Source organism: Hyperoodon ampullatus (assembly GCF_949752795.1).
Source record: "Hyperoodon ampullatus genome assembly, chromosome: 19".
NCBI classification, from domain to species: domain Eukaryota; kingdom Metazoa; phylum Chordata; class Mammalia; order Artiodactyla; family Ziphiidae; genus Hyperoodon; species Hyperoodon ampullatus.
This window is the reverse complement of record NC_136932.1, coordinates 55,536,450-55,550,419: the sequence shown is the minus strand read 5'-3', so window position 1 is coordinate 55,550,419 and position 13,970 is coordinate 55,536,450. Positions and strand designations below refer to the sequence as shown.

Here is a 13,970-nt window from a genome sequence, read left to right as displayed (position 1 = left end):
AAAAAAAAAAAAAAAAAAAAAATGACCTTCCTGGGTAAGGTCAGCCCAGCTGGGGCCTCCAGATCCCCAGAATGGTGGGGCGGGGGTGGGAGGCACTTAGCCATCCTGTGGGGAAAGCCCAGGAGCCAGAAGGCCTGGGCTGCAGCCCCGACTCTGGCACCCTCTTCTCTGAGGCCTCAGATGAGGCCCTTAACCTCACTGAACACCCCTCCCGTCATCAGTGAAATGGAGCCGAGTAGTATTTATCCTGCTAGGGTGAAGTGCTGGGGCTCCTATGGGCATGGGAGCCCCAGCATCCTGCATGCTTTCAGGCTCCAGCTGTGGGTGCCCCTGCCCAAATGTGGGAAGAAGGGAGTGAATCCACCAGTCAGAGGGATTAAGCTCCAGGCAAGTTTATTAGGGAAGTATGCGCCTTCCCCGCCCTCAGCCCAGCCTGCTGTCCCAGTCTGGGAACCCGGCCCCGTGAAGGCAGGAGTGAGAAGGAGTCTACTGTCCTAGGGCCTCCGAACCACTGTGCCAGCTGCAGGGATGCAGGATCCAGAGGTGCCTTGCTATCTGGGGAGGGAACTACCTTCCCATCACCCCTCCGCTCTTCCTCTCCTGCAGGAAAAGTGTGTGTCCCCTCTATTTCCCAGCCTGACACAGAGTGAGCACGTAGCAAATACTTCCCAGAGCAATGCACAAACAGAAGGGCTTGGTGACCGCAATTCCTGTTCCCTGGGGAAGGTGAGGGAAGAGGGTCTGCTTGGTTTGGCCTGGCCCCTAGGCTTCTAAGAACTGCCTGCCTTCCACGCATGAATCAGCCAAAGGAGGACTCCTGGATGTCCTGACCCCCAGTTCAGAAAGGGCCCTGAAGCACTGACCACCCTGGTTCAAGTTCAGAGCCCGGAGCAAGCCTCATGCTGAGGGTCCAGCCCCACTGCAGACAGAGCAAAGATCCCCATCAGTGATGTTTTATTATCATAATCATCAGGTACAAACAAATGGTACAAAAGGGCCAATGGGCCCCAGTCCCTCTCCAGGCACAGGCTCCTGTGAAAAAGCAAGAGAAGAGGGTAAGGAAGAGAAAAGGCAGCCAGGGGCGGAGCCGGGCTCGCACGGGCCCATAACCCCACCACCACCCACAGCCCAGCCGCTACTAGCCACACCTCTGGGGCCGCTGGTTCACCTCTGCTACCCGGACACTCTCCAGGTATAAGCTCCGTGAGGGCAGAAACGGTGTCTGACTTTTTTCTGTATGTTTCCCATGCCTAGCACAGTGCCTGGCAGGTAGTAAGTGCTCAGTAAACCGAGTACTAGAGAATGCAAATGGACCTTCTAAGGAGCCGTGATAGCTGTTATTTACAGAGAAGAAAATTCAGGCTTAGCAAGGTTGAGGAACTTGTTCAAGGTCACATAGCTGGTGAGCTGCAGAGGCAGGATTTGAACCCAAGCAGTCTAGTTCCTGAGCTTGTGTTCCTCACCAATCCACTCTGCTGCCGTCCATACTTAGTAATAAACAGCAAACACACACTCACACGTACACACACACAAAATACTACCCATGTTCACACACTACGCACACAAAATGCAATTTATATTCATTGTGCACGTACACACACATGCACACACACACACACACACACATACACATGAATGAATGTCTAGTCACTGGTTTTTCTGGCTGGCACCCAGAACAGGGATGGGCCCACCTAGGGAAGGGAGATCTCTGTGGTTGCAATTGGCCAGCCCAGGTGTGCCCAACCGTCACCTCACCACTGCAGCCCCTTACCCAGCCTCTAGTCCCTGTCCCTCCAGGAAGCCAAGTCCAACGCAGGGAGCGCACTGCAGTTGACGAAGTCCCGAGGGAACGTGTTGGACTCGAAGATGTTGTTCTTGGACACGACGGTGATGCCTGTGTTGTCACAGATGATGCGGGGCAGGGAGATCTTGGCCAGGGCCTGCTGCTGCTGCGGGCTGAACACGCCCTCGTGCTGCCACCAAAACCTGCCCGGGAACACCGCCGGCCACTGTGCCTGAGGCCCTCCTGGGCCGGGAGGGCGTCCACTGGCTAGAGCTAACCCCCGGATGACACCGGCCCCACAGCACGGGGGAGCTCCAGGCCCTCAGGCAGCCCAGGGGGGTTCAAACAAGTAGAGCCCCACTCACAGCTGCCCGGCTGCCTCCCCCGGCCCACGCCCCAGCAGCCTCCGGGCACCGCTGACGACAGACCGGGAGCCAGGCCCACACTCATTCAGTGTAGCCAGGGCTACATCCACGCGGGGAGAGAGGCTCTTGGGCGCGGTGTATAATTTGTCCACCCGGGGTGGGACACCTTTGAAAAATGATCCCAAAGGCGCGATTCAGGCTAGGGTAGAACTGGCTGTGATAGAGGTCAGGACCCCAGGGAAAGGACAGTAGGAGCAGCCGTGGGAAAGCGAGGAGGGGATCTTTCAACAGAGACCGGCGGTGCCGTGGCGGCGGCCCGGGACCCGGAGAAGAAGTGACTGCGAGTGGCGTTTTCTCTCTTCCCTCCTTTACCACCAGGGGTCCAGGTCCCTCCTTGCTGCGCCCCCAACAGATTCAGGGCGCATTAGGGATGACCCTGAGGCTCCCCAGAACGGACTCCCTCTAGCAGGAGGAAGCGGGGGCCCCCGCGGGTCAGGGGCAGGCCCACCGCCGCACAGCGGAGCCCCTCGGCCTCCGTCCTCACCGATCGCCATCACGGAGCTTCCTGAACTGGGTCCCGATGAGACAGGCGAGGAGTCGGCCCACGCGGCCTTTGCTGTCCAAGGGCTCGGCCACACCCCCCATCCAGATGTCGATGTTGTCGGGCGTGCCGTACTGGGCCATCAGCTTCCTCGCTAGGTCCAGGTTCTTCAGGACCGTGCCCAGCTCGCCCACCGTGCTGGGCTGCGGAAGCCCGCAGAAGCGCCTCCAGGCATTGTACCCTGTATGGGGGGGACGGGAGAGAGGCCCGTGGGTGGGTCCCAGAAAGGCCACCTTCCCAACCCAGCGAGGCCACGTACTGAGGTACCTGAGGGAGGGGAGGACACAGAGGGGCTGCTACCAGGCTATAAACCCCACAGGGAGCCCTCCGGCCTCTCCAGGGGCCTGGGGACAGCTGGGTCTCTCCAGGAGCCTCTCTGTCTTCCCCTGGCCCTCCCGCCCTACGGGATCAATCCTAAATTGCCATAACTCCTGCTGGGTCCAAGAAGAGGAGCGTCTCCCGGCCCCCGGTGGAGATCTCAGACCCGTGGTGGGCGCAGTGCGTCTAGAAGGATCGGCCACACCAGCTGTCCTATAACACAGGCACGGGCGTGGCGTGAGGCTGATCTGGGCTCCAATTCCAGCTCTGCCATGGACTTGGCTGGAGAACCTGGGCAGGTTCTGAATTTCTCCAGGCCTCGGTTTCCTCATCAGTAAAATGGAGGTGATAATAATCTCTTCCCCTCAGAATTCATGTAAAATGAAGCAAAGTGAAATGAGATGGAGACAGATTTTCAGACTGTGGGCGGGGGCTTGTGGTTATTACGATGATGCTCTAAGTTGGAGGGTTACAGCAACACAAAGGAGGCGGGAGGTGCTGGAAACGGGGCAGATGGGCCCAGGGAGAGGTAGGGGCCTGACCTCAGACTGCATCCTAAGAGCAACGTTCTGGGGGGTTCGGGGGAGCCCCAGGCAGCTGGGGGCCCTGGAGAGGGCAGGCCTTGGAGTGGGAGGTGGGGAGGGGTGGGGCCAGGGAGACTCCTACAGCCCCTCACCTGGGAGGCCGTGGTCCCGGCTGCGCTGCATGTTTAGAGCGGGCAGGTCCAGCCCGATCCTCATGACCTGCTCAAACAACCGCTCCCGGATCTCATCCACCGCGATTTGGTTCTGGAGATTCAGCTTCGCAGGGGTGGCCATGAGGCCCCGGAGGATGGGGTCGATGCCACCTGGGGCGGGAGGAGCAAGGTTGGGGGAAGGATCTGGCTCAGTATCAGAGCTCAGACCGGAGTCAGGTAGAACCGGGGGGAATGGCAGAAGAGGGCTGGGCACATGTGGCTTCTGGTGCCAAGGTGTCCCCAGCGGGCAGGTCCTCATTGAGGCTTTGAGGTCTCGGGGGGTAATGCCATTCAGACTGGCAAGGCTCAGGTGCTCCCAGCCCCTGGCCTCCTGGGTCACTGAGAATTATTCAATACAACACACAGGAAGGAGCCAGCTCCTTACAAGCCATGTCCAGCCCACTCTTTGTTATCAGATGTGCAAGCAGAGTCAGGTGAACTCTGCTTGAAAGTCAGAGGCTGGAAAGTCAGATCAGATCCCCAAAGACGGAAGGAAAGAGGATTTGTTCCACCCCAGCTCCCTGTGACCAAGCCCACTCCCATCACACCCTCGGCTGCCCACTAACTCACTCCTGGCCTAGGTCCCGCTCACCTTCCAGCACAACCCTCCAGCTGGCAAAAAAGACCTTGCTGAGCGGAACACGAGGGTTGGGCTGCATAGGCTGGTACCGATTGTCCAGGCGGAACATGAAGGGCTGGATGAGGGTGTGGCCATAGCGGAAGGCGTTGGTGAAGACGTTGGCGATGCGCGGGTCCACCGAATCATTGTAGGAGCGGTACTCAGGCAGGTACTTCCTCATGGCCACCGGCCCCAGCACCAGGGGCAAGTAATCCCGGTAAGTGATGATCTAAAGAAAAGTCACGCAGAGCAGCCTCTCCACTCACCCCGCCCAGCAGATTCTTCGCCTGCTCCTGACTCGGGGGATCCCTCCCTCGTATATACGGCCAGGGATTTGCCTCCTACAGCACTGGAGCTGAGTCTCACAGAGTGGCACCGAATGGCATAAACAGAGCTCTGCTGTGTGCCCTTGGGCCAGTTATTAACCTCTCTGAGCCCCAGTTCCTCAAATGTAAATTACAGGTAATTATGCTGCTCTCTGCCCTAAAGTATTACATAAAAAAAGGGCTTTGTTAGTCCTTGCAATAGCTCCCTTGCCCTTGTTACCCATGGTCCCATTTCTCCTACAAACTTATTAGCTCCTTGAGGGCAAGGGTTTTATCTCACTTCTCTTGAAATTACTCAGTGCCCAGCAAGTGCCTGGCTTACAGGAGGGTTCAATATATTGCCTGTAGGAGGAGGGAAAGCAACATGGAAAAGGGCCACCCTAGATGCTTTCTCCCAGTGAAAAGAGAAGAGATGCAACAGTCCCACTCTAGATTCCAGACTCTGGAATTTCCTCTGAGGTTTCAATGAATCTCGCTTACTTTCTTAGTGCAAATTGAAAACTCACCCTCAGCACCAGCAACTCTCTCCCCTCCAGGGTCAAGGAGTATTAACAAGGGATGTGCATGTGCGTGCGTGTGTGGGTGTGTGTGTGTTTATGTCTTGGGGAGACAATGGGGATGCTGGAGCGTCAAACGTTGGGAGAAGGGAACTCCCCTGGCGGTCCAGTGGTTAGGACTCTGGGCTTCCGCTGCAGGGGGCGCGAGTTCGATCCCTGGTCGGGGAACTAAGATTCCACAAGCCATGTAGTGAGGCCAATAAATAAATAAATAAAGCATTTAAACATTTCAAAAAACGTCGAGAGAACACCCCCCCCCCCTCGATAAGCGAGGATAAGGAGATCAGGTGAGCTGTGATAGAGCTGTAAAGAGGGAGGGAGGGCTTCCCTGGTGGCGCAGTGGTTGAGAGTCCGCCTGCCGATGCAGGGGACACGGGTTCGTGCCCCGGTCCGGGAAGATCCCACATGCCGCGGAGCGGCTGGGCCCATGAGCCATGGACGCTGAGCCTGCACGTCCGGAGCCTGTGCTCCGCAACGGGAGAGGCCACAGCAGCGAGAGGCGCACGTACCACAAAAAAAAAAAAAAAAAAAAAAAAAAGAGGGAGCGTGCAAAGGAGCTAAGGGTGCTGATGAGATGAAGGAAAGGAGAAGCATTTACTGAACAGCTACTGTGCGCCAGGCACTTTAGAACCACCTGCTTAAACCTCCCAGTACCATTCCCGGTGGACAGGAGAGTATCCGTAGAAAGGTCAGCAAGCCTGGGAAAGGGGTTGGAAGGCAAGTGACCCTCGTCAGGCACTTAGTATCTGCTAGGTGTTTTCATATGTGTCCTTTAATCCTTACAGTATCACGGATGAAGAAACTGAAGCTCATGAGGGTTCATTTGCACTGCTAAGATGTGGCAGAGGCATGTCTGGATCCCAAGCCTGCCGACCCCTGGCATCACTGATGCGCAGGACTGCCTACCTGGACCATGGCTCCCACGATCTTTCGGGCTTCCTGATAGAGCTTCTCTCCATTCCAGCAAGGGTTCAGGCGCTTGAGCTCTGTGGCCAGCCGGTTGTGCTCCCGCAGAAAGAGTGTGTGCATGGAGGTGAGCTCAGGCATCTCACTTGAGCGGGTGTCCCCTTGGGGAAGCAAAAGCTACTGTCGTTCCTAAGACCTCCCTCCCAGAAAGGACTCGCTCCACTGAAACCCTCTCCCAAGCCAAGGCCTCAGATGCTCCTTACCCAGCCCTCCTCTCCACCCATCTTTCCACGCCATGCTCAGTTTACACCTCCTCTAGGAAGCCTGCCTTGATGCCCTGGTCCACCATGATAGTTCTTCCTCTCTTTAGTGGCACTGCTGGTCAGAGATGCTCATTCACTAAGCACCAGATGTGACACAAGACTTGCCACCTTCCCACACCTGAGACTGGTAGCACCTTGAGGACAAGGACCGTGGCTTGTGCCTTTTTGTATCTGACCCTCCCACCCAATGTATACATAGACACAGGGGGTTTAACACAGTGCCTGGTACAAAATAGGAGATCCATGAATACAGCTTGATTGACTTATTCTCTTGATTCAGGGAAGGCCAAAAAGTAGCATGCACATTGGCTCTCCCTATTTTCCTGTCCATGTGAGACACAGTGACTGATCACAGCCCTCTCTCCTTCTAAAATTGGATGCAACCTCAGAATCCTTCTTAACACAGGACTCTAGAAGGCCAGTACCATCTGCTCAGAACTGCCATCCGCACCTTACTGCATGCTAATTGTGCAGCCTGCTCAGGGCAGGGAGCCAGGGCACAGGATGTTTGAAGTCCACCCCTGAGACTGTGCAAAAGAACAAAGTGTGACCCTCTGATCCCTCAAGTCCTCCCCTAAACCTGCTCTGGAAGTACCAGAGGGTTAGGGCCAGTCTCATTTCTGCAGGACACTGGGTTCAGTCCTCCACAGCTCTTAAGTTTGTTGAGAAGGATATTCTCTGAGAGCAGCTTTTCCTTCCCACAACCTGACAGAGGTCATGACCATCCAGGCTGGGAGCATGTGGCTCAACACCATGTGGAGGCCAAGGAGTGCCGCTCTTCCCCCACTAGCCCAGAAAAGCCCACACTGGTGCTGACCTTGATTCTCCTCCCCAGGGCCCAGCCATCAGGAGCCACCAGGAGGTGAGGTTAGGAGGCCAGAGAGAAAGGCCTCAGACCCACCGTTGGGTTTAAAGGTAAAAGCGTAAAATTTCTGGGCACTACCCCCATCATTGCCCCAACCATATCCCCAGGAATGCCAGTTGTTTACATCGAAAATCCCACCCTCTCTTATTACAGGGAATCAAGGTGGATAGGTGGTGATGTGCTGGAGCAGCTCTGTCCAATAGAACGTGAAGATGGGAATGTTCTACATCTGAGCTGTCCTATATGGAAGCCACTAGCCTACAAGGCTGTTGAGCACCTGAAATAGAGCTAGCGCAGTGGAGGAATCTTGTCTTTAATTTAAGTTCATTTAAATTAACTTACACGTAAATGAAAATAGCCATGTGTGGCTAGTGGCTACCAGATTGGATACCGTGATTCTAGAGGGTGAGGGTGTCGCGGTGCTCTCTGCCCTTCAGTGCCCTGTCCCTGGAGGACTCAACTTGCCTCTCTCCCAGAGTCCAGAGGGAAAGAGAGCGACAGAGAAAGGGCTGAACGGATGGACAGAGGCTCGCTCCTTGGCCATCCCTGAGTCTCCTTCTTAGGTTTGGGGTTATTGTTTCTGTTGGTTTGGGGTTTTGTTTTTGTTTCGCCTCTCTGGCTCCATCCAACTTGTTACCGAGGCAACTGGATTAATACCATGAGGTTGATGAGGACAGTCTCTCTAAATGCAAACCCACAAGGGGCTCTCAAACAGGCCCGCTGTGGCTCCGGTAGGGGGCACCCCTGCGTCAGCCCAGGTCCCTGCCCAGGACTGACCTGCCAGGAAGCAGGGGATGTTCGCGGTGCGGTTGGTGAGCAGGCAGGGGTCATCGTGCAGGTTGTCAAAGGGCAGCAGGGCCCGGCCGTTGTCATGGAAGCGGGTGTTGACGGCCAGCAGCCCCAGCTGGTTGGTCAGGTTGCGCAGCTTCATGGCCAAGGGGTCCTCGCTGCCGTACACCATGCTGGCGTCCACGAAGGAGGTGAGCGCGTTGATCTGGTTGCGGATGGTGATGTTGCTCCCTTTGCAGGCCGGGCTGGAGCGGAAGAAAGGGATGCAGTCACGTTGGTTCTTGATGCGGGGGTCATCAGGCGGGATCTGCGGCACAGAGAGAGGCCCGGCGGGCTCGCCGAGGGCAGGGACAGCGATCAGGAGTGGCTTTCTCCCGCCCACCCTCCTGAAGGCCTTAATTCCCACCTCGGAAGCAGCCTAGAGCCCAGAACCAGAGGGGGCAACCCAGACACTAAAACGGAGCTCCTCGGCCCCCTGGGCGGGCAGGAAGGCATCTCAAGGCCCCCAGGGGATCAGCCTGAGGTTCCACTAGCAGAGCACGTCCGAGCTGGAGGGGTGAGGAGTCGGGCGCTGGCGTGGGGGATGTGGGGCCCCCTGGAGGGGGTGTGGCCAGTCCTCTGACCCCTCCCCCCAAACCTCCTTTCTCTCCTCTTTTCTGTCTCTGCTCCTCCCTCCTCTGTTCTCTAGATCTGGTCTCTACACTCTCCGGGGGCCTCCTCTTCCTTTCCCCTTCCTCTCCCGTCTCTGCCTCTTCCCTGTCCCTTTCCTCTCTCTCCCCCTGGCCCCTGTGTCTCTCTCCCCCTGGCCCCTGTGTCTCTCTCCCTCTCTCGGATCCTCCTTCCTTCTTTCTCCCCTCGTCTACCTACTCTGCACGTGCCTGGACCAACCAGCCCACCTCTCAGTCCTGCTCCAACCCCAAAACCCAGCCTCTGTGTGACGTGGGCTTGGGGAGAGGGAGCCCGTGAGTGGGGAGGGAGGAGGACTGAGCCCCCCCCGCCACCGGCACCTGCACACAGAGGTTTGAGGGGCGGTGGGAAGGTCCCTAGCCCAGAGCGGCGGGGGATGGGGGCTCAGGGCCAGCCTTGCTGGGAGCCAGGGGAGGAAGGCTGGGCACGGAGGGACGGTGGTCCCTTCCGGGACCACCGTCCCTCCCGCGACCCGGCAGGCTGGCCGGTGGGGCAGGGAGGGAGTACCTTGAGCGGGAAGCAGGGAGGCTGCTGCAGGCAGCTGGTCTCGCAGTTGACGCCAGTGAGGAAGGAGACGCGGGCGGCTGGCTCGGGGGTGAAGTCGAGGTCGTGGTCGAGCAGCTGGCCCCACTGCATGAACATGAGCGAGCGCTCCTGGTCCGGGGTCAGGTGCTCCGTGGGGAAGCGCACGATGGCGTTGGAGACGGCGCGAGCCTGCGGGACACGGGGAGTCAGGGGGCCCTGGCCTCGGCCGGGCCTCTCCCACTCCGCGGGCCAGGGCTCACCAGGGGCACCGGGAAGCCGTTGCGCTTGACCCCTGGTGTCCAGCCGAAGGGCAGGGAGAAGCCATCCTCGTACTCCGCCGGCAGCCAGCGCGCAAAGGCGCGGTTGGAGGCCCCCAGCGTGGGGCTGCGCCTGCAGGGGTGGGGGAACAGGGCGCTGACGCCATGTGGCCGGGACCACCCGCCTCTAGCCACCGCCCGCCCGCCGAGGGGCGGCCCCCAGCGGCCGCACCTGTTGTTGCACTGCCCGGTGATGGTTCGGTACTTGTCCTCCCCTGGGCACCTCACCCCCAGGTCCTGGTAGGCGCAGCCGCTAGTCTTGGACAGCAGATTCAGCTGGGCAGGTGTCAGCACGTCTGCGGGGCCGGGAAAGTAGGGAGCGAGTGGGAGCTGAGACCCTATTTTCTATCCTCTGCTGGGGAGCCTCGGTTGGGGGGTGTGGTCTGAGGGCATGGAGGGGACGCTAGGATGCCCGCTGAGACTCCCTGGAAGGAGGGGTTGGGGGAACCACTGGGATTGAGCGAGGGTCTGGGATGTAGAGGGAATGGTACCCGTGACATTGAAGCGGCCTGGCCACAGCGGCCGCAGCTTCCTCTCCAGCAGGCCTAGGGCCACGTGCAGGTAGTCAGCAGCCCTCACAGCTGTCCTGGTGGCTGCCACTGGCTGCTTGAAGTAGGACAGGAGTTCCATGGGGCTGGCCGAGCCACTGTGAAGCCGCTGCTTGATGCTGCTTGGGGGAGGGAGCGGTGAGGGCCAGAGAAGGGTGGCAGAGACACTCAGCAGAGCCCCAGCCCGGGGTTCTGGACACAGAGGACAGTGTAGACAGACCCACAGTTAGGAAGCAGGTTTCTCTTTTTAAACAGGGTTTGGACCTGGGTGCCCAGAGGCCAGGCCATGGGAGGCATGGTTTGGAAAATGTTCTCACAGCCAGAGATAAAAAGACTGACAGACAGAGGGCCCCACGCCCAGCCACAAATTCCCCACTGCCTGTTCCTTCTCTGAAAGGCCTGGGACAGCCTTGCCCAGAGCCACGCCGTACCCCGGCGCCCCACCTTTCCCGCCGCTCCTTGTAGGCTTTGTCCACTAGACGCTTGGCCTCCTCCATGCAGGTCAGCACCACCGAGGTCTCCACTTCCCTCAGGACAGCTGCCCAGAACAGGGGTCACGAGGTCAGGAATGGGCCCAAAGCCCCCATCAGGCCCTAGAGCCCGGGTGGCTTACACTGAGGAAAGGCATCCCGGGGACTCAGAACCTCCCCCGACACACCACCTTTTCCCTTCCGTCTGAACTGTTACCTGGAGCGGCACCCTCAGAAGGCTGGGGCGTGGCTAGAATGACCAGGAGTCCTGCTAGGCCCAGGGGCAGCTTCATCTCTGCAGCAAGACCCCAAGCCCAGTAAGTGTCCAAAGCCCACAGGGCATTTAGGGAGAAGAGAGCCCCACATCCCTCTCCTCCCAGGCCGCTCACCCCCACCTTCACCCCCCCAGTGCCCCCTCAGTGGGTTCTGCCAACAGACAGTGTCCAGGACCCTACCTCCAAAGTTCCAGTGCTCCACCTGGCATTGACATCACCTCTTAGCTAAATCTGGGCTTTTATGTCCTCCAAGCTGGGGGAGGGGCAGGGCAGATGAGGCCCGCCCCCGGAGACTGAACTCTCTCTCCTCCCCTCCTGGGCCCGGGGTGCCTAGAAAGAGTTCTCCGATATGGGTGACACGGGCGGGAGAGGAGGGGCCAGAACTGTCTCCAGCCTTTGAACTTAGCACCCCCAGAGCTTCTCAGCTCCCCATTGTGTGCCTAGACCAGTGCTGTCCCCAGGGGGTGCAGACAACTAACCGCCCCCCTCCAAAATTCTGGTTCAACGGAGTATCCAAGTTTCCATTGAAAGGGACAAAAGTTAGGCGCTGACAACCTAAGGAATTATGGGAAACAGAAGGTGAAGGGGAGACCTGGAGTGATGATGGCCGGACCTGCCTCAGGGCACCATGCCCCACCCCCAACAGTAACCCGACCCCTGTGGCCAACCTTGATGGGCAGCCCTCCATTCTTGGAGAAGGCTAAAGGGACAGGAAATCTGGCTGGGGACCGTTGGGCTTCACAGGAAAGAAGACCCCGGGGGCCGGGGGCTGAGGACCAAGGTTAACTTCCTCTATCCCTCTCTTCATCTCCTTTCCTCCTGGCTTTTGGTAGGGGGCTGTCTCCAGCATCCCCACCACCCGCCCCCAGATTTCAGGAACCAGGAGAGAAGCAAGCTGGTTGTGGTTAGTGATCAGTTGGGTGACACAGCCCAGTGCCTCCCAGGGACAAGATCAGTGTCGTTAGGATTTGCATTAAACTTTTGAAATAGAAGAGGGGAAGACTGGCAAAGGGACTACCATTCCGCAGCAGGAAAGGTACCCTACGACTAATGACTGTGTCTGTCCACCTCCCTGTGCCCTCGTCAGGCTGGGCACGTGCCAACCGTGGCCCCCATGTCCTGTTTGGTCTACCCACACCTCCTACCTTCGGGTACCCTCCTGCACTCACTCTCGCCTTCTATGCCCAGACCACATCTTGGCCAAGGAACAAGGGACAGTGACATCTTCCCCATGTGCCCAGTGATCCTGTCATCTGCCAGGAAGCAGAGTCCAGGGGCCCGTGAGAGAGGAGGCCATTCTTCCAGCCTTGGCCTGCCAGAGACTTGCTGTGGGTGAACTTGGACGAAAGGCTCTTTGTGGATCAGGTTCTAGAACTTTATAGGCTTTTGAAAATACATTTTTTTCATCCTGTAACATATATTTCCATACATGAGATGTTATAGAATAAGTAAATAAAATATGTACAATCAGGTGAGGTTATGGGTAATTTTTTTTCTTTCCAGGTTTGCCATCTTTCACATAAATAAGAAGCAGGAAGGAAACTAATTTCCCATAATCCCACCGCTCGCCAATAACCCCATTTCATAATTTGATATCCTATATGTAGATATAATATGTATTTTAAAGTGATAACATACTTTAGGGGAGTTCCCTGGCAGTCCAGTAGTTAGGACTTGGCGCTTTCATGCCATGGCCCAGGTTCAATCCCTGGTTGGGGAACTAAGATCCCACAAGCCACGTGGTGAGGCCAAAAAAATATATTATTTTTAATATTTACTATTACTTTAAATATTATTTTACAATCTACTTTTTAAATTTTATTTATTTATTTTTGGCTGTGTTGGGTCTTCATTGCTGAGCATAGGCTTTCTCTAGTTGTCGCAAGCGGGGGGCTACTCTCCGTTGCGGAGCACGGGCTCTAGGCATGTAGGCTTCGGTAGTTGTGGCTCGCGGGCTGTAGAGCGCAGGCTCAGTAGTTGTGACCCAAGGACTTAGTTGCTCCGCAGCATGTGGGATCTTCCCAGACCAGGGCTCGAACCCGTGTCCCCTGAATTGGCAGCCGGATTCTTAACCACTAGTGCCACCAGGGAAGCCCCTACAATCTACTTTTAATACTTAATTTAGCCTGGACATCTCTCTGTCAATAAAAAGAGATTTATTTCATTCCTATGTCTGCGTAATATTTGGTATGAAATACTATGTTTTATTCACTAATCCTTTCTTGTTAGGTACTTGAGTCATTTCCTATTTTCACTGTTATAAGCAGTACTAGGGTCATTATCCATATTTGGGTCTCCACATTTTTAAGGCTTTCACCCTCCCATCAGCCATGCGTGGGAGCACCTGTTTCCCATCGCTTTCATCAACTCTGACAATTAGTGTTCCTTTACTCTTTTTTTTTTTTTTTTTTTTTGCGGTACGCGGGCCTCTCACTGCTGTGGCCTCTCCCGTTGCGGAGCACAGGCTCCGGATGCGCAGGCGCAGCGGCCATGGCTCACGGGCCCAGCCGCTCCGCGGCATGTGGGATCCTCCTGGACCAGAGCACGAACGCGGGTCCCCTGCATCGGCAGGCGGACTCTCAACCACTGCGCCACCAGGGAAGCCCTCCTTTACTCTTTTAAGGGAATTGTCAGAGCCCAAGAGGTAAGAGAAATTTAATACAAGTTCCTCATAGCACAGATGAGAAAGATGGAGGTCTGGGAAGGAAGTACCTTTGCCTAGGGCAGCAGTGTGGCACAGCTGAGAAAACTCTAGTTGTCAGGTGTCTTGACTTACAAACGAGCGCTCTTTACCCAGTGGCCTCTGCAGGTTTATTCCCGACCTTTCACTCAGGCATTTATTCAATGAGTAGGTACCGAGCCCCCGCACATGACAGGTACCGTGCTGGCCCTTGGGTGCCCTCCATTGAGCAAAGGCCTTTTCCTCCGTGAGCACAGGGGGATGCAGACCGATGGCTGCC

At 56.9% G+C, this 13,970-nt stretch overlaps 1 protein-coding gene across 1 annotated transcript; it reads right to left on the bottom strand.

Moving 5' to 3' along the window:
• Nucleotides 1-1,778: 1,778 nt before the first annotated feature.
• Nucleotides 1,779-11,046, bottom strand: MPO (myeloperoxidase; the record flags this gene model as incomplete). The annotated part of the gene is made up of 12 exons (XM_079725370.1): nt 10,953-11,046; nt 10,710-10,803; nt 10,209-10,384; nt 9,890-10,013; nt 9,661-9,790; nt 9,383-9,589; nt 8,177-8,495; nt 6,212-6,372; nt 4,396-4,651; nt 3,744-3,914; nt 2,693-2,930; nt 1,779-1,986 (listed from the first exon to the last, which is right to left on the bottom strand). The coding sequence occupies exons 1-12, from the start codon at nt 11,026-11,028 to the stop codon at nt 1,779-1,781; spliced, it is 2,160 nt and encodes a 719-aa protein (XP_079581496.1). The 5' UTR covers nt 11,029-11,046.
• Nucleotides 11,047-13,970: the final 2,924 nt, after the last annotated feature.